The 24,209-nt window shown below is 50.9% G+C and overlaps 1 protein-coding gene across 3 annotated transcripts; it reads right to left on the reverse strand.

Annotated features, from left to right (window-relative positions):
- Positions 1–2,042: 2,042 nt before the first annotated feature.
- LOC111941913 (uncharacterized) lies at positions 2,043–23,270 on the reverse strand. 3 transcript variants are annotated; one of them, XM_086867344.1, is made up of 22 exons: positions 22,757–23,257; positions 21,944–21,981; positions 21,380–21,499; positions 20,485–20,588; positions 19,406–19,544; positions 19,067–19,260; positions 17,543–17,667; positions 17,182–17,360; positions 16,350–16,412; positions 15,908–16,030; positions 15,536–15,658; positions 14,808–14,970; positions 12,662–12,725; positions 11,804–11,852; positions 10,390–10,499; positions 9,434–9,551; positions 8,505–8,604; positions 7,875–8,071; positions 7,452–7,586; positions 6,054–6,260; positions 5,683–5,862; positions 2,043–2,217 (listed from the first exon to the last, which is right to left on the reverse strand). In XM_086867344.1, the coding sequence occupies exons 1-20, from the start codon at positions 22,830–22,832 to the stop codon at positions 6,216–6,218; spliced, it is 2,265 nt and encodes a 754-aa protein (XP_086723470.1). In that variant the 5' UTR covers positions 22,833–23,257; the 3' UTR covers positions 2,043–2,217; positions 5,683–5,862; positions 6,054–6,215. The 3 variants fall into 3 exon arrangements, with proteins under 3 accessions (XP_086723470.1, XP_086723468.1, XP_086723469.1); XM_086867342.1 differs by lacking the exon at positions 2,043–2,217 and adding an exon at positions 5,190–5,362 and having other exon boundaries at positions 5,714–5,862; positions 22,757–23,270; XM_086867343.1 differs by lacking the exon at positions 2,043–2,217 and adding an exon at positions 5,190–5,362 and having other exon boundaries at positions 5,714–5,859.
- Positions 23,271–24,209: the final 939 nt, after the last annotated feature.

A 24,209-nucleotide genomic window follows, 5' to 3' on the forward strand; every position in this document is an offset into this window, starting at 1 on the left:
ACACGTCATCAGCCCCACTGAGGGCATCGTGGTCTTACTGAAGCCCTGTGGCACCCACGCACCCCTGAAGACGGAGCTGCTGGACAAGGCATGCCCTGGGTTCCATGGTGGTCTTTAGCTCCTGGATTGGTTTGAGCTCCACAACAACTTCTTGTTGGTGATGAAGAACCCGAGCAGCCCCAGGACCTCTTTGATTTCATTGTGGTGTGTGGTTTCTGTCAGAAGAGGTGGTGCAGGGGCTGCTCCACCAGGTGCTGCAGGCCGTGTGGCACTGCAGCAGCTGTGAGGTGCTGCACAGGGACATCAAGCCTGACAACATCCTCCTCCACCCGGCCACCAGACAGGCTGAACTGATTGACTTGGGCTGTGGCACCTACCTGCAAGTCCAGGCACAGTTTGCAGGTGAGCCTACGCAGGGCTATGCACCCGGTCCCGGCAGCTCATGGCCCAACCTCTCATGGCCCAGCCTGGGTGTGGCACTGGAGATTCCCCCTGTTGCTGGCAGTCATGGGTACACCTATGAGCCACAGAGATCTGCTGGTAATTGACAGCAGGAAAGAAGGAAACTTGAGGAGCATCATTCCCTGTTTTCTCACTGCTGAACAAGTTTTCCTCTCCCTCATAAAGTCAAAATGCAGTTTTTCTGTGCATTAATAGCAGCTTATCGCACCTGCTGAGCTGAGAGGCTTTTTGCCCTGCTGCTGTGCTATGGGCCAAGATAGTGGCATTACCTAGCATGGATATACAGAGAGGGACCTAAAGCAAATGACTTTGTGCCACTTTGTCTCAAAGGTCAAAACTCTCAGCAGACACAGATGGAAGAGACTGACGTGCTCCCTGTTTGCTGTGTTGATGCACACCTGACTGGCACAGCTTTCCCTGATGGAGAATAACAACAAGGGACAGTTCCCTCACACCTATGCAGCCCAGAGATCTGCAGGTCATCATCAGCCCCTGGCTTTGTAAGTGACCAGTTCTGCTGGGATGGAAGCCAACCACCCAATCCTGCATGACTTCAGTGGCGGCAGCAGCAGCAGCAGCAGCAGCAGCAGCAGCAGTCCCTGCATCTGGTCCCCAGGTCTGGGGCTGGGCTGGACAGAGGATGCACATGGCACACTGTTCCTGAAGAATGTGACTTTGGAAACAAGCACCCACCACTGTCCCCTGTTGTTTGCAGTAAGGTCACACCAGCCTGAGTCACTTGGCAGCCCTCAATGCCACGTGGGACAGCAGATGACAGGCTCTGGCCTCCAGGACCAAACAGAGGGGGGAACTCGCTCTCCAGATGGAGCTTCCAGATTGAAAAAGCTGCAGTGAGCAGCCACCACTAAGGGCAGACAAATGAGGCTCTCCTGCACTTTAGCTGTGCCAGCTACAAAGCCCTGGGGAGTAGCTGCCGAGTCGTGGGACAAAAGAAAGCAGAGAAAGTGGGATAAACCCAGTCAAGCCCAGAGACTTTTCATGATTGCTGAGCCCCAGATGGCTCCCAAGAGTGGTGTCAACCACCAGTCCTTCTGAGCTGACAAAGAGCAGGTCCAGTGGGTGCCTTCCTTCGTTGGCCAGGCACCTCCCAGGCTGTTTTCTCTCCACTCTCCTGTACTGCCAGCAGACGTGCCCACTTTCTTGGTTCCACTTACAGAGCCTCATACCTCTTAGCCATGGCCACCTGGGAAGCGGGAGCAGTCCCAGAGGAGATGTGCCATCTCCACCAGGCATGAACCACAAGCCTCTGTGTGCACAGCTGAAAGGCTGTATCCCCACAGGATGTTTTGGCTGCCCTGCTCTTCATAGCTTTTGGCTGGAAATGCAATTGCACTTTCTTCCTCAAGCAGAAGTCCACGGCTGGGCAAAAACTTGGCCGCTGGAATGTAATCCAAAGGCAGTGGAGGCTGCACTTGCTAAAGGAAGAGCACTCCCAAATCCAAACCACACCAGAAGGTCCATAGGAAGGACATTTCATCTTTAAGAAAGAATGGACAGTTCAGAAGGGGAACATACAGCAGTATTCCCTGGGAGACAAGGAAGGGAATCTTGCAACTGGCTTGAGGGTTTCTAGGATTTTATTCTGAGTCTGGCTGTGAGCTGGCATTGGAGAAAGTTATCCTGAATTGCACCTGGACATCTTCTCTGCTTCATCAATTGCTTCCCTGCAAATTTCCTTCATTTTCATTTGCAAAGCACCTGGAGTGGAGATTTATGTGGTGGGGCCCTTGTGATCTGTAGAAGGAATAGCAGAAGTACTAACTAAAAGTCATAAAAACAGCAGCAGTAGGAAAGCAGCCACACAGCCAATCCATTTCTCTGGAGCATTTGGTCTCCAATGACTGGTGACAAGGCAGGAGTCTAAAGGCAATCTAGGAAGCCATCTGCTCTGTTCAGTTTGGCCAGACCAGCACACACACGTTGACTGGGCCATTTGATGAGCGGCAAATGCTGCTCGGGAAACAATCCCTGCTTTAGCCTTTACTGCCCAGGGAAGGAAGCTCAGGCAAAGCCCTCCCACTCCCAGCTGCCCTCACAAAATGAATGTCCCAAGTGCTCCCTGGCTGCTTGCAAGCTCAACAATGGCTTCTGTAGGGAGTCCAAAGTGTGTGTGTGACCCCAGAGGGAGGAGGAACATGTGGTACAGTTGGAGGCACGCACACTAGAATACCCTGCTCCATCTGACAAGGAGTGCACAGGACATCCTCAGCAGCTTCCAGCACCCCCTTAGCAGCCTGACAGCCAGCCCTCTCCCACAGCTCCAGCCTGGCTCTGCAGGTGCCTTCCTGTGAGACCTCCCTGCTTCTGAGAGACAGCTCTGGCCTTCTGTGCTGGTTTACAACTAAATGGGGAGAAAACCTCCAATGCCCACACCCCCCGGGATGCAAACCCATGTGGCCCTGTTCTCCCACCCCCAGCCAGTTCGGGAAGAGATTTCTCTGAGAGAGTTGGAAAAAACCTCTTTATTTAACAGGCAAAGCACTACCCAGCCCAAGATTGAGCCCAATATCAAATGATAAAACCTCTCACCGCTCTGAAGGGATGACAAAATTCAGAGGGTCTCTTTCCTGTGGATGTTTGCTCTGTTATCAATCCCTCTGGTGCTGCAAAATGCCGCTGCCCAGGCTGGGCTCCCGGTAGCTCACGGGTGCAAGCTCCCGGCGCTCCCCTGAGTCCCCAGCCCAGAGCAGGTTCAATCCGTTTCAAAGAAAAGGGAAAGAAAACAGTCCAGGAAGATCTCTCTGTTTTGGCTAGCTGGAAAAGCCAAGGCGACCTGTGCCTTGTTGTCTGTCTGTGCTGTAGTCAAAACCCCATCCCGGGATGTGGGGGGGAGCAAGTACAGTCTCTGATAACAGACTCTATGCTTCTTCTCCACTCACTTTTCCTCTTAGATGAAGTTTTAAAGCTACAAAACCTATTTCTGGGCTAGGTGGACAAATGGGGATACAATTTAACATCACAATCACCGCAGGACTCTTTACTGTTCCACTTCATCCAAATGATACCCCAAAGTTTACCTTCACAGTGTGTTCCATTAATAATGCTGCAGCAGTGGAGCATCATCAAAGGGAAGTTCTTCCTCAAGGTATGAAAACCAGCCCTACAATTTGCCAATGGTATGTTGTTCAGACAATTAGCATCAGGAAGGGAACAGTTCCCAGGGACATAGAATCCATCATTATATGGACGATATTTTAATAGCCACTCTAACTCAAAAAGATTTTTCACTAATTCAGCCAAGCCTTTAATGCTAATGCGCAATCCTTAAAAACATTTGGGCTGCAAGTGGCCCCAGGAGAGGTACAGCAGCAACCACCTTGGAAGTACCTTGTGCTCCAAGTTATGGATCAGAATACACAGGCTCAAGTAATTCAATTGTCGACCAAAATGAAGAATTTGAATGATGCCCAAAAACTTCTGGGTCCCATCAACAGGTTCAGAACCTATCTAGGGTTGACTGCTCCACAATTTGCAGTTAGTATTTTGCCTCCTAAAGGATGATCTGACTTCCCCCAGGAAATTAACTCTGGAAGCAACAGCCACTCTGAAATAGTAGAGCAGACCCTCACAAAGAGACAGGTGCACCAGCTTTGCCCAGAAGTGGGTGTCACTGTGTTCATATTCACAGTTGAATTCCATCCTCCTGCAGTTATTGGACAGTGGGGTACTCAGTGGTCTGACCCTTTACATGCTTTAGAATGGATGATCTTAGCCCAGCAGCCTAAAAAGGCAGCCCCTACCATCTTGGAATGAATTGCCCAGAGAATCATGGAATGTCAAAAAAGGTGCTTACAATTGACTGCAAAAGATCCTTCAAAAATCGTGATAGCTGTCAGGCAAGAAGAATTTGCATGGTGTTCTGCCAAGAGCACAGCTTTGCCAAGTGCCTCACAAAATTTCTCAGGGCAAATCAGTGACCGTCTACCGAGTCATACGTTGCTGCAAATGAGTAGGACCACTGCAATATCCCTGAAAGTGCTGAATGCTAGAACAACCCTTTAAAGGTACTACTGTGTTCAGTGATGGCTGGGATTTACATTCATATTTATCATGAGAGGACTTGAGTATTTTGTCTCTCGGAGTCAAAAGGCACAATTAGACAAGTTCTTTTCCCCATTCTTTAGGTTTCCCACGCTTCCAAGGTTAAACCGGCCTTAGAGTGAAGTTGCAAAGTTGTAATGTTAAGTTCCTAAACCACCTGCAAGCCACTTGGAGACTTTGTATCGCTGGTAATCCCACTTGACAGCTCCGGGGTGCCACTGTTGCATTGCCAATGATACAATGGGATAGGTCAGTGCCTGAAAGCAGCTAGGCCTGTGGAATCAGCTGGAAGGTCAAAGGGCCGGGTTTGTCACCCTTGTCTCCAAGGGCCCTGGAGACAGGATGACAGATGCTGCTTTTAGATTCAGCAACAAAAAGAGGGGACGTTGGGGATGTTTTGGCTGCCCTGCTCTTCCTTGCCTTTGTCTGGAAATGCAATTGCACTTTCTTCTTCATGCAGAAGTTCCACGGCTGGGCAAAAAGTGGCCAACGGGCCATATTCCAAAGGCAGCATAGACTGGAGTTGCTAAAGAAAGGAGTCTGTTCCTAGTTGCAAAGCGCACCAGAATAGCCACAGGAGGGACATTTCAGAAAGAATGGGCAATTCCAAAGAAAATGTTGAGCCATATTCCCAGGGAGACAAGGAAAGGAATCTTCCAACTGGCTTGAGGGTTTTAAAGATGTTTTTATTCTGGCTGTGAGCTGGCATTGGAGAAAGTAATCCTGAAGTGCACCTGGTCATCTTCTCTGCTTCCTTGATTGCTTCCCTGCAAGTTTCCTTCATTTTCATTTGCAAAGCACCTGGAGTGGAGATTTATGTGGCGGGGGCCCTTGTGATCTGTAGAAGGAATAGCAGAAGTACTAACTAAAAGTCATAAAAACAGCAGCAGTAGGAAAGCAGCCACACAGCCAATCCATTTCTCTGGAGCATTTGGTCTCCAGTGACTGGTGACAAGGCTGGAGTCTAAAGGCAATCTAGGAAGCCATCTGCTCTGATCAGCTTGGCCAGACCAGCACACACACGTTGACTGGGCCATTTGCTGGGTCACAAGGGCCAGCTAAGAGACAAACCCCTCCCAGACAATCAGTGTCCAGAGAAGCTGTGCCCATTAGGAGCCCAGAGGAGTCCAAAACAACACGCAAACTCTCTGTCCACACCCTTTGCCTCTTGATTGGCTCTTCTTCATACCTCTTCTTGGTAGCTTGAATGATGGCAACTTCCTGCTTCATCTCAAGCCGCTATTTCTCCTGCTCCCTCTGCACCTCTGCCAGGAAGTGTTCCCGTTGCTCCAGCAGCTGCGGTCTCTGCAAACGCTGTCGTTCCATCTTGTTTGCCTGCTGAGGGGAGGAAAACACTTCCAGATGAAGTCCCAGGCAAGCTCCCCTAAAAAACAGAGCAAGCCACATGCCTCACACAACCCCCCCATCTGCAAAGTGCACATTAGGAATGACTTTGTGCCTTCCAGCAATGCTGTCCTAACCAGAAGTTTAGGAGGGGGATTAGCAGATGGGAAAAAAGGAGATGCCACCTTCCTCTCCTGTTCTGATGGCCACCTGTTGTTTCCTGGCCCCTCGCTCCTCAGGGTGTCTGCCTGTTCTCAGAGGCTCTGTTCTCCAAGTGCTGAAGTGGTCCTTGCCATCTCCTCTGTTTCCTGCATTACTTTGCTGCAGGGATGGCAGCAATCGGGCTGTCAGAAGAGGCCGAAGAGAGGCTTGGCTAATTTGAGGAATGGATGCTGCCCAAGAAAGAAAGAGAAACAAAAGAAACCAAATTACAAGAGACAAAGGCAAAAGAAACCATTCTTTTCCAAACTGAGCTCCTAACAGGCTCAAGCTGGTTTCCTCTAGTGCCCAGAAATGCACAGACACAAGCAGCAAAGTGCAAATAGACTCAGTTCTCTTCTTGGCTTGCAAGGAGAGAAGTGTGTTCCTTAGCATGCCCTGCCCCTCCTGTGCTGGCTGGCATCTTCCACCACAGCAGGGACAGCCGAGGAAGTGGCCTGGTCACCAGCTCCCTGTCTAACACAAAAGCTGGCAGCAAAGCCGCAGCGCTTCTCACTGACTTGACCGAGCCAGGTAGCACATGGGGCTGGCACAAATGCTGCTCAGCTGTCCTTGTTTGCCTGGCAGCAACCTCTAAGAGTGGGGCAGGAGGGACAAGTTGGGTCCCCTCTGAGGCTCACAGTCAGCCTCCCACAGCCCCTGCCTTCCCACAGATCAACCTAGAAGTGCTTGGCAGGGACTGCTTTCGTTGTGTTTTCCAAACGCCACTGTGGGCCTCTGTCCCCAGCATTGCGATACTTCAGTTCCTTCGCTAGCAGGTAAACCTGAAAACAGCACCCGAGAGCAAAAGAGGGCCTCAGAAATGACCAGAAGCTGGGAGCTCTCCTCTGAGGAACACCTGTGAGAACTGGGCTTCTTTGGCCTGGAGAAGGACAAGCCCCGAGGAGACAAGTTCAGTAATTGAAAGGGCTTTGGAGAAAGATGGGGACACATCTAATTAGCAGGGCCAATTGCAAGAGACAAGGGAGAAAAGGTTTGAAACTAAAAGAGAGTCCATTCAGATGGGCTGTAAGGAAGAAACTCTTTAGCAGGAGAGTGCTGAAACGCTGGCACAGGTTGCCCAGAGAGCTGGCAGGTGCCCCAGCCCTGGACTCATTCAAGGTCAGCTTGGCTGGGGCTCTGAGCAACCTGATCTACTTGAAGATGTCCTTGCCAGTAGCAGGGGGTTTGGACTAGATTAACTTCAGTGGTCCCTTCCAAGCTCAACCAGTCTTGCATCCTGCTTGGTTTTCATTTGAAAAGCAACCAGAGCGGAGATTACTATGGGGGGGACAACCCATCTGATGCCTTACAGAGTTGGGCCAAGGAGCAAACCCTGTTTGGCAGGGAACAGCTGTTTGGCCTGCAGCCGCTCTGCATTGTACCTTCAGAAGTTCCTTGGCAGAGCCTCGCCTGTCCACATCCATCTGCAGGCAGCAGCCCAGGAATTCACACAAGCCCGGGTGTAGGCTGAGCTCTTCCAGATGTGGTATTCCTTGGGTGCGTATCAGATAGGTAGCCTGAAGAAAAAGGAAACATGGGACTCGATATGTTTTATCCATATCCTCAGTTGCTCACCTAGTCCCCATATTTTAAGCTGCAGTCTGCAGTGGCAATTTCTTGCCCAGCAGAGGCTTTGAGATGAGCCTTGTCTCCCAAAAGAAGAAAGGGCTCCTCCAGTGCAGCCCCAGCTATTCCAACATCCAACAGGTGTCACCTTGAAAGTTTGAACCCCTTGAAGTTGTGGGAAAGGGATTTTATGGAGACAGACCAGGAGGCATTGGGATCTGGGCGTATTTGCACCTTACCCTGGCACGGTTCTCCCGAATATACGGAGCCTCTCCTTTGGCCATTTCTATTCCTACGATGCCAAGGGACCAGATGTCCACTTTGGGGCCGTATGGCACTCCCCTCAGAACTTCGGGTGCCATCCAGAAAGCGGTCCCGACCCTCGCCCTTGGTTTTCTTTTCTCAGGGATGAACTGAACACAAAGGCCAAAATCAGCTGAGGAGAAAAACAAACAAACATGGATTGAAGTAAGAAACCAAGGCAAAGGGTTCCTCACTCCAAGTCTCAGGATGCAGTGCTGTATTGAGCTGGAAAAGCAGCTGTGCTCTCTTTCCTCAGGGCTGCAGCCAAGCAAATTGGGAATTCTCCGCTTAACAAACCCACCACCATTCACACCGCGGCTTTTCCTCCTTCACCTGAAGGTTTACATTGAACCTCCCTCCCTCCCTCCGGAAAGGACACGAGCTAACCAAAGTTCCTCCTGATGCCTTGTTGCTCTCTAGACCTCTCTGCACCTTGCAGCAGCGCCCCGAGCTTGCAGGAGAGCTCTGTGCACTCTCACCAGCACCACTGCTGGGCACCTGGCAGCCACTCAAAAGCAGCCCCACAGCGGCTGCCCCGAGCGCTGTGCCTGACCAGGAATACCCACCCAACTTGACAGAGCCATCCAGGCCTAGAAGGATGTTTCCACTTTTGATGTCTCTGTGGATGATGTTGTTGGCATGAAGGAAAGCCAGGCCTCTCAGGCACTGGGAGAGAAAGAAGAAACAGGAGACCAAAAGTTAGCCTGATTTGACTTCATCACACGCAAAAGGAAAATGCTCCTGAGGATTCACAGATCTCAAAGGAACACTGAGTACTGGCAGGAGCAAGATCTCACTGCTGCAGCCCTGGGAGAGCAGGGTCTTTTTAAGGGGAGGCATATTAGTTGCTGAGGGGAAAACATCAGTCCTTGCTCAAGACTGTACCCTGCAAAGCCAGTGGGAATGAGCGTTGCTGCAGTGCATGTGCTCTCGCCATCCGGAGGACAAACAAGGGCTTGCCAAAAGAGAAAAACTCCCTGCCTTGGGTACCAAGGGATCCCTGTCAGGTGGGAGACTGGAGGACAAGGGTTATACGGCTGCCTGGACAGCAGACTCGGAAGTAGCTCACTCATCAGCTTTCAGCGGCAAGCACCATGGTGGGGGCTATGCCATCCTTTGAAGCTGAGACCTGTGAGAGGAGGGTCTCTCTTTGGCTCTGCCGTAGGTTCAAAACTCAGACAGCAGCACCTTTGCACTTACAGAAGTACAAAGAAGGCAATGCAGGATGGTTCTGAGCAAAGGCTTGGAGAGGCAAAGTGCAGAAAAGAAAAGGGCAAAAGAGGTGAAGAGTTCAACAATGGTAGATAAGAGTAAAGAAGAAACTATAGTAAGGGCAGGGACACCAGCAGGCACTTCAGGCCAGATGCCCTTTCTTCTCTGAAGCATAAGAACACCGCAGAAAGAAAGCTCTGAACGTGGACCCACTCACTCAGCAGCACTTTCAAAGGTCGAGCCTCTCCAAGGCATGCCAAGCACAAGCAGAAGGATTCCTTACCTCCTGACAGACAGTTGCTATGTGTCCTACAGCCATTGCTTTCATCTGGAGCACACCAGCTAAAGAGCCTCCATCCATGTACTCCAACACCAGCCACACAGCCTCATTGGCAAGGTAGCTGGAAGATGAAAACAACAGCACAGAGCTGAACGCGCACAGCTCCATTGCCTTTTGGAAGAAAAGCCTAAGGTAGAGTTTTGTTTCCAGGTCACTGCTAAATGAAGACAGAATACAATGAAGACACACTGCACCTAGGCTATCCACTGCTGGCAGCCTGTGCCTTCCAAATGACAAAGGCACAACTGCAGCAAAGGAGATGGCTTAGGTGGCAAGCAGGGAAAAAAGGCATTTTTATGATGGCAAAGATTAATCTGGAAGTGGACACATCCCAGCAGCTACCTCTTCGTCTTCATAAACAAATTGCACCATTATCTCCAGCAAGAAGGAGACACAGTTTTCACAGCTTTTATTCAGGACAGGCAGGTTTGCAGCAATGGGGAAACCCTTTGGAAAAATGTGCATAAAGGACAGTCACCACGGGCAAAAGCAATTTCAAACCTGGAAAGTTATGTATCTCCCAGCCTACTCTTTTGGCCTGCAAGGCAGTGGATAATAGTGCGAACAGCGCAAGGGAAATAATTTCTGTGATGCTTTCTCAGCACTTCTCCTCCAAGCCTTGGGAAAAATCCAGCCCCAAACCAGCAAAAGAACATGCAGCGAGTCAACACACAGGCTGCTGGCACAGAAAGAGAGCCAGGTTTCTGGGGACAATCTTCAAGCTCTTTATGCCAGGAACCATTCATGGGGACAAAATGCAATCTCCTGCCATGCCTTGCCCAGGAGTGGATGGATGTTAATGGAAAGATCCATTTTCTGCCAGTGAGTAAAGAGCTTTTAAACCTTTGCCTTGCAAGCATGGAAACCAACATTCCTAGAAAAATACCAGGACTGCTTACCTTTCAAGGTAGGTGACAATATTGGGGTTCTTCATTTCCCTCATGACCAGGATTTCTTTCTTCACTTGCTTGCAGCCCTGGTGCCGGAGATCGAATTTCTTTATGGCCACCTACAATGCCGTTGAAAGCCATTAGGAACAGACATTACAAGAACCTCTTTGTCTGCATGCTCGCAGGCCAGGATGCCTTGCCACCTCGGTAAAAAAGGAATCTCTAAACTATCAACCACAAAGTGCTAACAACCCTCTCTGCACCTGCAGACTGCACTAATGGACTTCGTTGATCACCACTGCTATTATCATTTACACATGTTTTGCAAGCCAAATGAAATTTTGCTCCCATGCAAATAAATTGAAACCACTGGAAATACATTAGCATTTCTAGGGGCTTTGACCAGCTTTTCAGAGACTGCTGCCATTCGTGATTGTGCCCCAAAGTAAATACATACCTCGATTACAGAGAAAATGCTGCCCAGAAAAGATCTCCATGATGACTCAAAGTCAAGTTACAATCCTAGCACATGCTAACAGCTTCAGTTTGGAGTTTGCATCTCTGAAGAACATTCTTGAACATGGCTTAGATTGTCATTATTTTGTGGGTTTTAAAACAAATAATCCTTTCTGTGGTAGTCTGTGGATACAGCCCAGGTTATAAGCGGGGTTTAGGGCTTTTGGATGCCTTGTAGACCTCCCTCCAAGTGTGGTTCCTGAGCACGGCAGGTGGATAAGGAGGCACCAGGAAGATGGAATTGTATTTGCTGAGAGCCAGAAATGAGAATTCAGGACTTTCAACCCCAAAGAGCAGTGGGACTGTCCAAGGCACCACCATGTCTGTTCACTAGAAACAGCATCACTATAAAGGAATGTCACCGACACAGGACCAGCACAAGGTTGTATTATGTAAGGTTCTTCATCAACTCCTTCTCATTGATGTGCATGTGTGTGTGTGTTTGTGTGTGTGTGTGTGTGTGTGAACCAGGTGTCCCAGGAGTGCAACACAGTCAGCTGTGCTCCAGACAAGATCTCTCCTTCCTTCGGTCTTGCATTATATTTTCAGACCAAACCACATGATGGAATACAGTGGGAAATCCTATCTATGTCTGAATGCAGGCTTGAGAGGAATTGGGCCAGAATGACAGCTGTTGCCATCAGCTAATCTAGGCATATTTATCCAGTAAGTCCAAGCTAGTGTGTCCTTCTCTGAAGGACAACACTGCTATCCTTGCATTAATTCAGGATGCAAGGCCAAGTTTCAGCAATGTGAAATTTTTAGCCTGCCTCTAGGCTCTAAGCAGGCTACTTGTGTGGGACAGCCTTTGCAGCAAAGACAGGCAGCCCAAAGCTCTGCCATCAGATCACATTGCAAGGAAAAGCACTCCAGAGCAGCAAAATCTGCGAGGGCTCTTGGCACTTACCGCTTGTCCTGTGGCAGCGTCAAAGGCCTTATAAACGGTTCCAAAACCCCTAGAAACAGAAGAGAGCCAAGAACAGAGAAGCCGTTCAGTGCTGAGAAGTGAAAGGCAGCCCAGGCAGGAGCTCTCTGCTGCCTGGAGTGTCTCTAAAACACGGGGCTTTGTCTCCTCTTCAGCCAATAGCACAGCAGCCCAGCAGTCCTCTGCCATGCAGCATGTCCTAGAGAAAAGCTCAGTCCAACAGGAAGAAAAAAGGGCTACTGCCAATCCCAAATGTACACACTAGGTTATGGATGCAGGGGTTTTCTTGGCCTTTTCCTTCTTGGGTCTGTGCGTGTGGCGTTCCTTTCCAGGCAATGAAACACAAAGTCCTGTTGGGCCTCCTTCTCCCCGGTCTCTTTTGATTCCATCTGCCAAACTCGGGCAACACCACACAGCCTTTCTTATTGTCCTGAGCATGGAATATTGCTTTCAGCAAAAGATTGGATGGAAATGCTACTGAGAGCAGTGACCTGACAGCAGCTTCAGGTGGGAAGCTGCTCTCTCAGGTTCTTCTTCCTTCATCAGAGTGGCCGTATGACTTGGAATCATACAAACCCATGTCTCCTAGGAAAAGAAGCAAACTGGTGCCACACGCTTGAGGGACAGGAGGGTTTCCAGGCCCTGCTTCTTGCGGCAGGCAAGACATTGTCAGCATGCAGTTACCTTTGATGATGCCCTGTGATCAGGACTGAGACCGGGACAATCTAAAGCCGGGGTGTGAAAAAGCTTGCAGCTTGCCTGATTGATATTTCCACTTGATATTGCACCAGCAAAAGAGCTGGCCCATGCTTCTGCAGAAGTAAGATTGGCTGCACTCACCCACTGCCAATAAATTTCCATCCAGTGTATTTCTGTTTTGGATCTGCCACGCTCACAACACTCCCTGAAAGAAACAAAATGCAAGAAGCAAACTTCAAAACAGAGATACCGACTTCCTGCACATCTGAAACTCAGCTCCATTCTCTGGGGCTCTGGGCAATTGATGGTTGCTTGGCTAACCATAACATCAACAAGAACAACAACAACAACAGCTCCGTAGCAAGACAGGCAGCTCTGCAGCACACATGGCCTGCAGAGGGTCTGATTCTCCACGCTCCTTTGAAGGGTTACCTTGAAAGGAAACTAAGGCCATGGAGAAACCCTCAGAGCAGACAGAGATCAGAAAAGAACAGACACCAAGGCAAGTGATTTTCAAAAGCTTTTCGACTTGAGAGATTAAATGCAGCCTGGGATCTGGGAGGAATTTTTATCCGCAGCTGCTTTTTGCAGAGCGGAAGGAATATTGCAAAGTGAATTCCAGCAGAAGAGGGGACTTCCTCTACCTCTCAGCAGTTTGCCTAAAGAGTGCTTTGCTGATTGTTCTCTAAAACCAAGAACAATTGCTGTTAGAATTCGGGCCCTCTTCATGGATGAGCAGGCTAAGTTCTGAAGACAATTTTGCCTATTCCCCATTTTCTGAAGAATTACAACTGCTTGTTTTCAGCCTGGGGAGCAGCAGTCGCTTGCACTGGTCTCGACCTCTTGAAGACCGCCCACGTGTCCCATCTTCCCAAATGGGCACAGCCAAGACGGGTAACAAGGACAGCGCCGCTCCTCGGGTGCTGCCGTGGCACAGACAGCTGCCCAAGTGAGATGCTGATCCTTTCATGAGTCCAGGCAAAGCTGCAGCAATGGGGAGGCAGCTGAAGTCTCACAGCTCAGGAAGGCTCCAGCCTCTGCAGTCACACCAGCCATCAGTGGCAGGGCAGACATGACAAAAAGCTTGGCAGAGCCAACAAGTGGCCACTGACAACCATTGAGAAGAGGCCAGAGCCAGACCGAGCCCCGTTACAAGCTGTTGACCCCACTCAAGACACACCATGAGTGTCATTGAGTTCAGACCCATGGGGGAGTAGATCAATGCCCCTTTTGTCCCAGCAGTTGATGGCAGACACTGAGGAAACTGGGCTCTGTTCTGTAGCCGACCAGTTATTCTCTGACAGCCCTGCCCTGGCAGCTATAACGTGCAAGAAGCAACTAGGTTGTACTGCAGACTCACCAAGGCCTTGCTGTGCTTTCCTAGAGTATGATCTGTGCAGGGATGAGGGCCAGGCCTTGGCTTTCCAAGAGTATTTACCAGCTGGGCATTAGCTGTGACAAAGTGGCACCGTGGTACCAGAGGAACATGCAGCAGAGGGGCTGCAGGCTTCCTCCTGAGAACTGCCTGCAGGGCAGTTTTATCTCAGTGCGCCACATAGATGTGTCTCTCTAATGCATCGTCCCAAGCAAACAGCTAAAATATCAAAGAGGGATTGTAAAAAAAGTATCCTGTTTTTCTTCTTTTGCTGCACTTTGGAAACAGCACTTTCTTTTGGATTCCTAGGGATTTTTCTAAGAACAGAATATTTTAACTTTTGAGGCCTACTAAAAGACCTCTTCCACTCTTATTGGTGCTGTCACCTGATGTTCTTTCCAAGGAGGCTGGGCCAAGCAGAATGTAGAATTCTTATCCAAACAAACTGAAGAAGGAATGGTAGAAGTACTAATAGTCATAAAAACAGCAGCAGTAGGAAAGCAGCCACACAGCCAATCCATTTCTCTGGAGTATTTGGTCTCCAGTGACTGGTGACAAGGCAGGAGTCTAAAGGCAATCTAGGAAGCCATCTGCTCTGATCAGTTTGGCCAGACCAGCACACACACATGGACTGGGCCATTTGCTGGGTGGCAGCCTTCTGCTGCTCGGGAAACAATCCCTGCTTTCGCCTTTACTGCCCAGGGAAGGAAGCTCAGGCAAAGCCCTCCCACTCCCAGCTGCCCTGAAAAGCAAAAGCAGTGCCCCAAAGTTCTCCCTGCCTGCTTCCAAGCACCACTATGGCTTCTGTAGGGGGTCCAAAATGTCTGTCTGACACCCGAGGGAGGAGGAACATGCTGAGGCACACACACATCAATACACTGCTCATTTGGACAAAGAATGCACAGGACGTACTCAGCTGCTCCAAGCCCTGGTTCTCTCCGTCCTGGCACAGCTGATCTGGCTCCTGGCCTGAACAGGGCAGACTGCTCACTCTCGGCTCTTCAGGCTGTGGAGAGGAGGCTTCTTCAGAGGATGCTGCTGCAGATGCATCTCCAATGGCAGAGCCCACGTCCATCTGGGACAAGAAATGTCTTGGTGTCAGAAAGGTGAGTGGCAGAGATGCCCCCGACAGCACACTTTAAAGGCGAGCCCTTAGGAACAACACTTGGGTTAGGCTGCAAGCTGAGCTGTCAATTCTTCCAGCCCAAGTCAAACCCCCGTAAGCAGCCAGAGACGACAGCTTGTCACAGCCAGCCCTAGTAGAGACAGTGAAAGGGAAAGAACAGCTTTCCATTTCAGCCTGTCCTGTGGACTGCATTCACCATGGACAGGGACAAGCTGTTCAGAATCTGTGTGGGTCACCATGTTGACCTGAAGAAACCTCTCACAAAACCAAGCGAGCGCTAGGGGGCCAGCAGCAATACATTCAGAGGATTGCTGAGGGCCAAAGCACTAGCCCTGCTGCCCAGGCATTCAGTGGCCCAGGAAGTGTCCTTCTGAGCAGCTGCCATGGAGACCAGAGAGCACGGCAGCCAGAGGCATGGCCCCCATCCCGCCATGCTGCTCCGCAGGGGCGAGGTGACAAGAGGAGAGACCTCTTGTTGCATGACTGCAGTGCTGCCTACTGCTCTTTCACTCACCGGCTTTTGTTCTGCCAGCCTGTACTGCAGCATCTTCTGCATCCTTTCCATTTCTTCTTTGTGCCTCTCTTCCACTGCCTTCATCTTCCTCTGAGCTTCCCGCAGCTCTGCCTGCAGCTTGTTCTTGATATGTTGTCAAGAAAATTCTTACTAGCACTTGCCATCTCGCTCACCTTTCTCATTTCCCAGTCTCAAAAGCTCTTCACTTCAGCCACTTTTTTCTGCTGCTCTACCCAGCTCTAAGCCTGGTGCTCAGCCCTGGAGCCTGCCAGGCTCCCTGCTTGCACTAGTCCTTGCCTCCCCTTTCCTGATATCTACCGTTCATGCCCCTGCTACTGCCCTTCCCTCTGCTACCTGGCTTGTCAGGCTCACCTGCCCATTCTCTCGCTCCTCCTTCAGCTCCTGCCTCAGCTGCTCTACCTGCCGCTGCCTTTGGTTTAGCTCTCGCTGCAGGAGGCACACCTTGTCTAAATGAGCAGCCTTCCGGCGCTGGAGCTGCACAGAAACAAAGAGAAGACACCTTCAAACTTCCCACCCACCACCTGTGTGGCAACCAAGACTCATGTGCTCACGCTTTCCAAAAGCAATTTGCTCTCCTTCTCCTGTTTACCAAGGGCCAGCTAAGACACAATCCCACCCACACACACAATGTCTGGAGAAGCAGTGCCCATAAGGAGCCCCAGAAGCGTCCAAACACCCTCGGCATTCTCTTTGCATCTTGACCGGCCCTGGTTCCCATCTTTTCTTCTTCAGGTTGCATTACGGCAATCTCCTGCTTCATCTCAAGCACCCTTCTCTCTTGCTCCCTCTGTACCTCTGCCAGGAAGTGTTCCCGCTGCTCCAGCACCTTCAAACGCTGTTGTTTCAGCCGTCTTTCCTGATGAGAGGAATAGACACTTCCAGATGAAGTCCCAGCCATGCTCCCCAAAGAAAACAATGGAAGCTTCATCCCTCCCACAGCCCCCTGCTGCTGAGTGCACAGTAGTGGCTCTGTGCCCTCCAGCACTTCTGTCCTGACAAGAAACTTTGGAGGGGTGTCAGCAGCTGGAAGGAAAGGGGCTGCCACCTTCCTTCCCCGCTCTGAAAGAAGGGGGAAGACTTCTTTTCAAAGTCCCCTACCCTTTGATAAAGGAAAAGCTGCAGGTGGACTGCAGGATGAGGAGGAGGCCAGCACACCAAAGCCAGAGTCACAAGACAGGCCACCAGCTGAAATACCAGCAACAGGGGGCCTGTTGCGTATGCTTCAAGCCCAAAGGGAAGAGCTCTGTCCACCGTGCAAGGGCAGAAAGCAAGGAAGGCAGTTGCTGGGACTGCAGGTGGCAGCAAGGTCAGCAGACTGCTACACGGTACCAGGGCGTCAGCAAGGTCCTGCCCCTTCGCTGCCGTGCTTTGTGTGCGACCACCCAGCCTCCAGGGGAGCGTGGCTCATGGCCTCCCTGAAACCGTGGCTGCGTTCAGTGCCCCAGCACCCTCCTCTGGGCATTCACAGCCCTTCAAGTCTGAGCCCTTGAAGCCCTCTGCTGCCTGGCCCAGCAACGTCAGGCCTGCAGCAGAGGCTTGCGGCCATGTCCCATTCTCAGGCTGCTATTCTGCTAAGCCAGCCCACCAAGCTTGCCTGAAAAGTTCAGGTGTGTATTGCTTCCTACCTGTTCTTGCAGGAGCTTCCTTTTCTCCTCCTCCTGAGCAGATTGCTCAGATTGCCAGAGTCTCAGAGCCTTGCTGAACTGCTCTTCTGCCAAGCGGAGCTGTTGGGCCATTTCTTCACATTGCTGCTTGCTGAAAGATCTTACAGCTTGCAGCTCACAACGAAGGCCCCTGACATCCTCTGCAAACACGACAAACAACAACAGTCAAAGACTCTGCTGAACATCACCCCTTTCAGATTCAGGCAAGGAGGGACCTGCCCCCAGCCCCTTCACTCCTCGGAAGCCCTGCTGACAGAGCTGCCTTGGGAGCAACTGCACTAGGCAGGGCCATCACCAGAAACAAAGCGCACGAGGCTCTCACCAAGTATCAGCTCCTTGGCCTGCATGGCTGTGCCTACTTGGCCTTCCAGGCTCCTGGTGATCTCCATCTCCGACACCTGCTGCAGAGCCTCCAACAGGCTGCATTGCAAGGTCTCCTTCTCTGTCCTACAAGTTGTGAAGATGAGGACAAATTGTTCGTGGCACACACGGGCAGTTTTTCCAGTAAGTGCCTTAAGATCCCTGCACCTGAGTATGGAAAACAGCTAGCATGGAAACGCAGATAGAGCAAGACTATTTCTACCACTTCAAATAGCAAAGCAGACCCTTCCAGGAGATTTGCCAGCCTTTCCCCACGACCTAGCCCAGCACAGAAAGCCCAGCTGAGCTTGATCTCAGCAGCCAAGGCTCAAATTGCTCTTCCCTCACATATCCCACACAGGTGGCTGTGCCCACAAAATCTCTAGCAGCAAGCAAAAGGCCAGCCTCTGCTCACAGCCCTGAGCTCATCTGCAATTCCAAGTCACTCTGCAGGGGGACAGAGCACCGTGCTCTCCTGGCTGTTTCATCCATGCTTTATGCCATTCACGGTGTACGTAAGAGATACTTCATTTTCCACACCCTCTCTAAGTTCAAGGCACTAAAGGAATGCACCGAACCATACATGAGAGCTGCAGCTTCTAGCAGCACCAAGAGCAGAGAGAAACCAGAACTAGGCTTTCATCTGAAAATGAACTCTCTGGCAGGAGGGGCATGTATCCTGCCATTTAAATTACTGGAATATCATGAATAACAACAACTGCTACCTTTAGTTTTGACTAAAAAAGTCTGCACTGCCCAAAATGTTTTGGCACTCTTTGAAAAGAAGAGAGACCAGCCAGAGTAACCTTGACAGGTTCCAGAGCTGAATGGACAAGTGAGCAAGAATCAGTGCTCAGCAAGAATCCCCAGGAACTGACAAGAACGCACACAAGAAGACCTTTCTTTCCCTGCTGCTGCTGCTGCTGCTGCTGCTGCTGCTGCTGCTTGCAAGCAACTCTAGGTCCTGCACCATACCTCCTCACAAGAGTTAGCTCAGAAGGGCCTCAAGATTTTCAGCATGAATGTCCAGCATCACCCCAAGTGCCACATCCCTACTCACAACATTCACATGTAGGAGCCTTGAATTCTGAAAATGTCATGTCAAACTGCTGGGCAAAGAAATAGTGATGTTCAGATGCACCGACGGAGAAACCAAAAGCAGAGGGAAACGTCCGGTTCCAGCAGACATCTGCACTGTTTCCCTGGTACTAAATGCAGTACCAAGTTGGCTTGCTTTGCACTTGTCACAGGAATGTGCAAAGGGTCCCAAGCGGGTGTTCAAAAAGAGCTGTGAGAGCTTGAGCTGGCAGAGAAAGAACATTCAGGCCACAGTATGCTTTTCTTTTTTCTCATGTCTCTTTGCTTCTCTGTCCAAGAACCATCTGGAGAGCACGCAGGAGCCAATAAATCCTAACATAACGCTCAGCACCTTGGTCACTCCAGACCTTCAACAATGGCCCAGCCTGGGTCTCATCCCTGCCTTTACCTGGCCTCTGCCAGCTGCTCCAAAAGGCCTCGTAGGTCCCGCTCTGTGGCTGCCAGTCGGGCTTGCAGGGCAGCGTTCTCTTCCGCCAGCACTGCCTTCTCTTTGCACACCTGGGACAGCGTGTGCCCTTGGCGAGAGAACTCCTGGAGCAGCTTCTCCAGAGTCCTGTGTGCTGGCCGCTGCGAGCGGCAAACCTGGAAGCAGAGGGGCACCATTTTTCAGGACGAACAACAACACAGTCTCAGTCTTAGCTTGCTGCCAGAAGCAGCATTCGGGGAAGACTTGCTAAGGGCAGCTCCCTCTCCCACAGGTGCTGCCTAGCAACAAGGTGAGTGCTACCTTTGTCACTGCCAGAGGAACTTCCTCCTTCAGCAGAGATCTCTGAAGCTGTGATTCCTCTGCTGTCTCAGGTGCCGCTTCAAACGCCCTGTCTGGTGAGGAGTGGCGCTTTCCCTCAAATGCAGCCAACTCCTTCCATCTATGACAGGGGGACAGACCAACAAGCCTTTAATAGCAACAGTCTCCTTGCAAAACCACAAATCCACACCATGTCCCAAGGAAGGCAGTCTCAGGGACTTCCTACAGCCCTCTAGGTCCACCTCTGGACAATGCTGGAATGACCCCACTAGACCAAGCATCACTCTTTGTCATTCCTGCCGGTGAAAGAGTCACCAGTGAGGAAGCAAAGAAGCTTCCAGAAACTACAAAACATTTCCAGAAAGCTCCACTTCGATCAGCTTCACAGCTTCCTGCCCGCTAGGTCTTACGCTCCTCTCTATCTGGTCCACTGGATGCCAGACTTGCAAAAGTTCTTCTTTGCCTAAGACAGGCTTGGGAAATGCAGATGAGTACTGCCACAATTACTCTTGCTTTCACTAGTGCAAGAAGGAAAGAGCCTGCAAGCTATAGCTTGGGGAGGAGTTGGGTATGAAGTTCCAAGCCAAGAACCAAAGGATCCCGAGATGCTTACGGCTTGCAGGGACTCCAGGAAACTTGCAGCCCAGTCTGCATAGCCCTGGGGTCAGCTATGGCATGTGGACAGGCTGCTCAAGGCTCTATCCAGCAGCTGGGCTTCCAAATTTCCAGAGGTGGAATGTGCACAAGCTCTCTGAGGCGCTTCTTCTGCTACATGATAGGCTTTACGGTTCAATGCTTGTCCCTAGGCCCAGCCTGAGGCTCCCTTGCTTCTGCTCTGGTCCAGTTTGGAATGCTTTTTGTCAAGGTAGGAGGAGGGAGTGCCAGGAGGCAGCTATGCTGTAGGTCGGTCGGCAGCCAGACCTGCCCACGGGCTGCCTTTCCCTGACTATGCTGGGGAAGTTCAACAGCGAGAAAGCCAAATTCATTCTTTGACCCTGGGCTTCCTAAAGGCCAGCAAGGCCCAGCCCTGCTCGGAGAAAGCAGGAAAGCTTAGCACACACCTGAACTCCAGGGCTCTTGGCGCTCTATCCATCCTCTGCTGCCGCTCTGCCTTTCCTGCCTGGCCCAAGGAGTCCTGACTGGCAGGAAGCTCTGGTCTTGGGGCCTGCAAGGGATGGGCAGGGCAAAAGCACAAACAAGAAAGCAATAAGGAGCAGGCAAGTTGTCTCCTGAGAGCTGGGAGAAGCAGCAAGCGCAGATGCAGCTCACCTGAAGGCAAAAGCTGTTGTGTGGGGCTGTTGGTGGGAGTAAGTACATAACCCTTGAGTTGCTATGGAAGTGTCTGAATAGGTGCAAGGAACAGTTCCCTGCTCCGTTCTGATCAACTGGCTTCCCCTCAGGATCTCAAGCATTAGGGAGCAGCCAACAGGAACTGTGTTGCAGCCTTTCAGAGACGGGGCTTGTCTCTGCCATGCAGAGCTGCTCAGGATTCTTCTCAGCAAACTTGGGTCATGTCAAAGTACAGGGTGCAGTCAAAGCGGTGACTGTAGCTACTTCGACAGTGCGTGCAGAGGGGCAGGTCCCTGCAGGACACAGTAGGTCCTGCGTACCCCACAAGGCTGTGAGCTGTGCCTTGGGACCGCTCTCTCTGCTGACAGCAGGGAGCCTGCACACACACTGGGCACAAAGGGGCTCACTTTGCCACCAGTAGCACTCAAGGACAGCATGCTACCGCTCATCTGACACCAAGGGAAATTCACAGTCAGAACGATGTCGGCATGTGAAAGTTCAGATGCCAATTCCCAGGTGTCAGTGGCTGGGCTGAAGAGCCAGGTCGTGGCAGGACTCCAGGCCTCAGCATCCTCAGCCACAAAGGGCCAGCGCTGCCTGATCAGGAACTTGCAGCCCTGCACTGCACCAAAGCTTTGCACTGGAGCAACCAAAGCTAGCACTTACTGGTTCAGGATGCTCAGGCCCTGGACTGACAACACGGGCGGGATTGTTGTCCTTTGCCTCCCCTTCAGCCTCTGGAGGCACAGGGCGAGCCACAGGAGGTTCTGCTGCTGGTGTGCTGCTCTGCAGACAGACAGGGGTGTGAGGGACAGGCAGTGAGCTGTCATTGAGAGCCTTGTTTCTCCTGAGCTCCATCCCCAGCTGTCCTAAGGAGACGTCATGAATTTGGATAGAAGTGGCATTCTCAGCCACTAGAACTCATTTCAAGTGGGCTGATGAGACTAATGTTTGGCCAGGACTGCATATGCTTCTGATATAAGGGAGATATTTTAGCCTGGCTACAATTGGCGTGCAGCCTCCTGTCTGAAAAGCTGACTTTCATGAATAAAAACTTCTTCAATGGAAAAGGAGGAAACTGATGGAATCCTCTTGGTAGTGCTCATTCAAACGCTGATGTGGACTTTCTTTTGGCCTGCCAGGCTGGCACTCAAGTGCACCAGGCCAAGCCCACAGCTTGCTCCACAATTCTCGAACACCAGGAATGTCAAGGTTGTCCTTCTCACTCACCAAACCATGGACTTGATTCCTTCCACGTTTGAGACAACCTGCCGGAGACAAGGGAAAATGAACCAGGTGCTGGTGGAAAACTGTCTGTGCTGGGCTACCCCACAGAAAAGGTCCCCCAAGCAGAAAGCATTTTCCTTTCACAACCTCCCTCCCTAAAGCAGCCCTTCTTTAGCACAGCAAGCAAGGCTACAGGGCACTACCCTAGGCTGTGCCTACCTGAGTTGGCTTTGCCACTAAGGAACTAGAAATTTGGCTGCAAAATACAAATGGTTCCTTAGCAGTCCGTGTCTACATTGTAGCCCGCTGTTCACCCTACAGCTAAAGCGGCCTTTTCCTCCTCTCCTCCCTGGACTTTTATTTTTTTAAACTTTGTGCAGTTGCATGCAATTGCTGTAAACCATTGCCCAGAAAACTTCCCTAAAGCCCTCTTAGAGCTTGCAGTTCCCTTCGGATAGAGTACAGGCCCAGCTCTGGGCTTCAGGAGCACACACAGACTGCTCAGCACTTTCCCCTTCAGCACAAAGCCAATCGCTACTGTAGCACACAGAGAGGCTCAAGTTAGACAGGCACATTCTTTAAGGACAGAAGGCAGAGAAAAGCTGCTTTCCCTCAGCTCTGGAGAGAACCGCACAGTTTTTAGAATCATGCCTACAAAGCTCTCCCAGTCTGCGTTTTGGAAGTTGTCCACACCCTTCTGGCCAAGAGACATCCCCTTTCTAGCTGAAGCTGTTGGCAAGAGCTTTACCAAACTTACGGCATCTTTACGGCACTTTTGTTCCAGTGTGCTGCCCCAAGGAAAAAGCCTCTACTTACGTCTCAGGCCTTTGAACATTTTGCAGGATGATACTGACACAAAAGCCCTGCCGACAGCACTGCGGAATTGCTCCATTGTTTCAGCAGGGCTGCTCGAGTCCGCAGGCCGGAAAACAGAAATGAAAAAAATCCCACTTGCACAGATTGTGCAAGGAAAAGAGAAAAAAAAAGGCACACGCAGCAATCCGCTGACTGTACAAGAAAAGAAAAACCAAAAGACACCTGCACAAGCTGCAGTTCGTAGAACGAAAAAAGAAAAAGCAAAGACACCTGTACGTGTCTGCAAACCCTACAACCGTAGGGGAAAACAAAAGGATGCCTACACGAGTCCACAGACTCGTACAACGGCAGGCAAAAGAAAAAGATTCCCTTTCCAGGGCACAGAGTGTTGCCTGAGAACACCTCAACACAGGGTCCTCCTGAAACGAGCACGCCAAGAGCCGCTCTGGACGCTGACGCTGTGCGTGCACCAGGGCAACCTCCCCCTGACCACGCTGTGACGTGGCAGCCCTCCGCTGACATCACAATAGCAGCCGCTCTAGGTGGGTCTGTGAATTTATGCATAGTAACAGAACCTTCTCTGCAGCTAATGCAAAAGAAAGCCCAGAAAGTTCTCGTCTGTCCCAAAGCAGCACAAACCCTCCTTGCAGTCCAGAACCCATAGCTCAAAGGATCCAAGAGTAACACTAAACAGGCCCCAAGCACATGCACCCTCTCCTCTGGCCACCAGTGCTTCTGACTAAAACAAGTAACACTTGCTTCATTTCTATGGGTGCAATCACGCTTTGGTAATATCCCGGAGAGTCCCCTTAATTGAAATGCTTGTCATGCCTGCCCATTTACTGCATGGCTAACATCGACCAGCACACTGTAGGCTCGCTGAAGGAACAAGGATACCATAGTGGGGAAAAAGTGCCAAGTAACAAACTAGCCAGAGGTGTTTGCATGACACTGGAGCAGCATTTGTGTTGTCAGTATGGCAGGGACAGTATGGCAGTGCCCATGTCCTGTGCGTGGCAGGGGATGCCCTTGGAGCGGTGTTGTAGTGCATCTACAAATCTTGGTTCCTCCCAAGGGTAAAACTCACCTCTGGTTTGTGTAATGTTAGTTCCTACGTGAAAACCTTCTTTCCCTTCCCCCTTCCCATTGGCTGTGGCCTCCCTGCATCCCCTAATCACCTCTGCCCCCTGGTATAAGAGATAAGACCCAGAGCAATTTGGTCTCTCACTTGCCCCAGATGGACAACAGACAATAAACCTGGGATTATTCCAGCAAGTTTGAGCCTCCTGTGTCTGGATACTTTGAGTCCGTGTTGTATCCACTCCAGGACTTTCTCCGCTGCCTGTGCCCTGAGATGAGCAAGCTCCCACCACTGGGGTGGGACAGAGGAGTCCTATCGGGGAGAAGGATTGCAAAGAGTGGCGCCCGACCGTAGGGGCTGAACAAGCCCACC

This window comes from Cyanistes caeruleus, chromosome Z (assembly GCF_971803275.1).
Source record: "Cyanistes caeruleus chromosome Z, bCyaCae1.hap1.1, whole genome shotgun sequence".
Lineage (NCBI taxonomy): Eukaryota > Metazoa > Chordata > Aves > Passeriformes > Paridae > Cyanistes > Cyanistes caeruleus.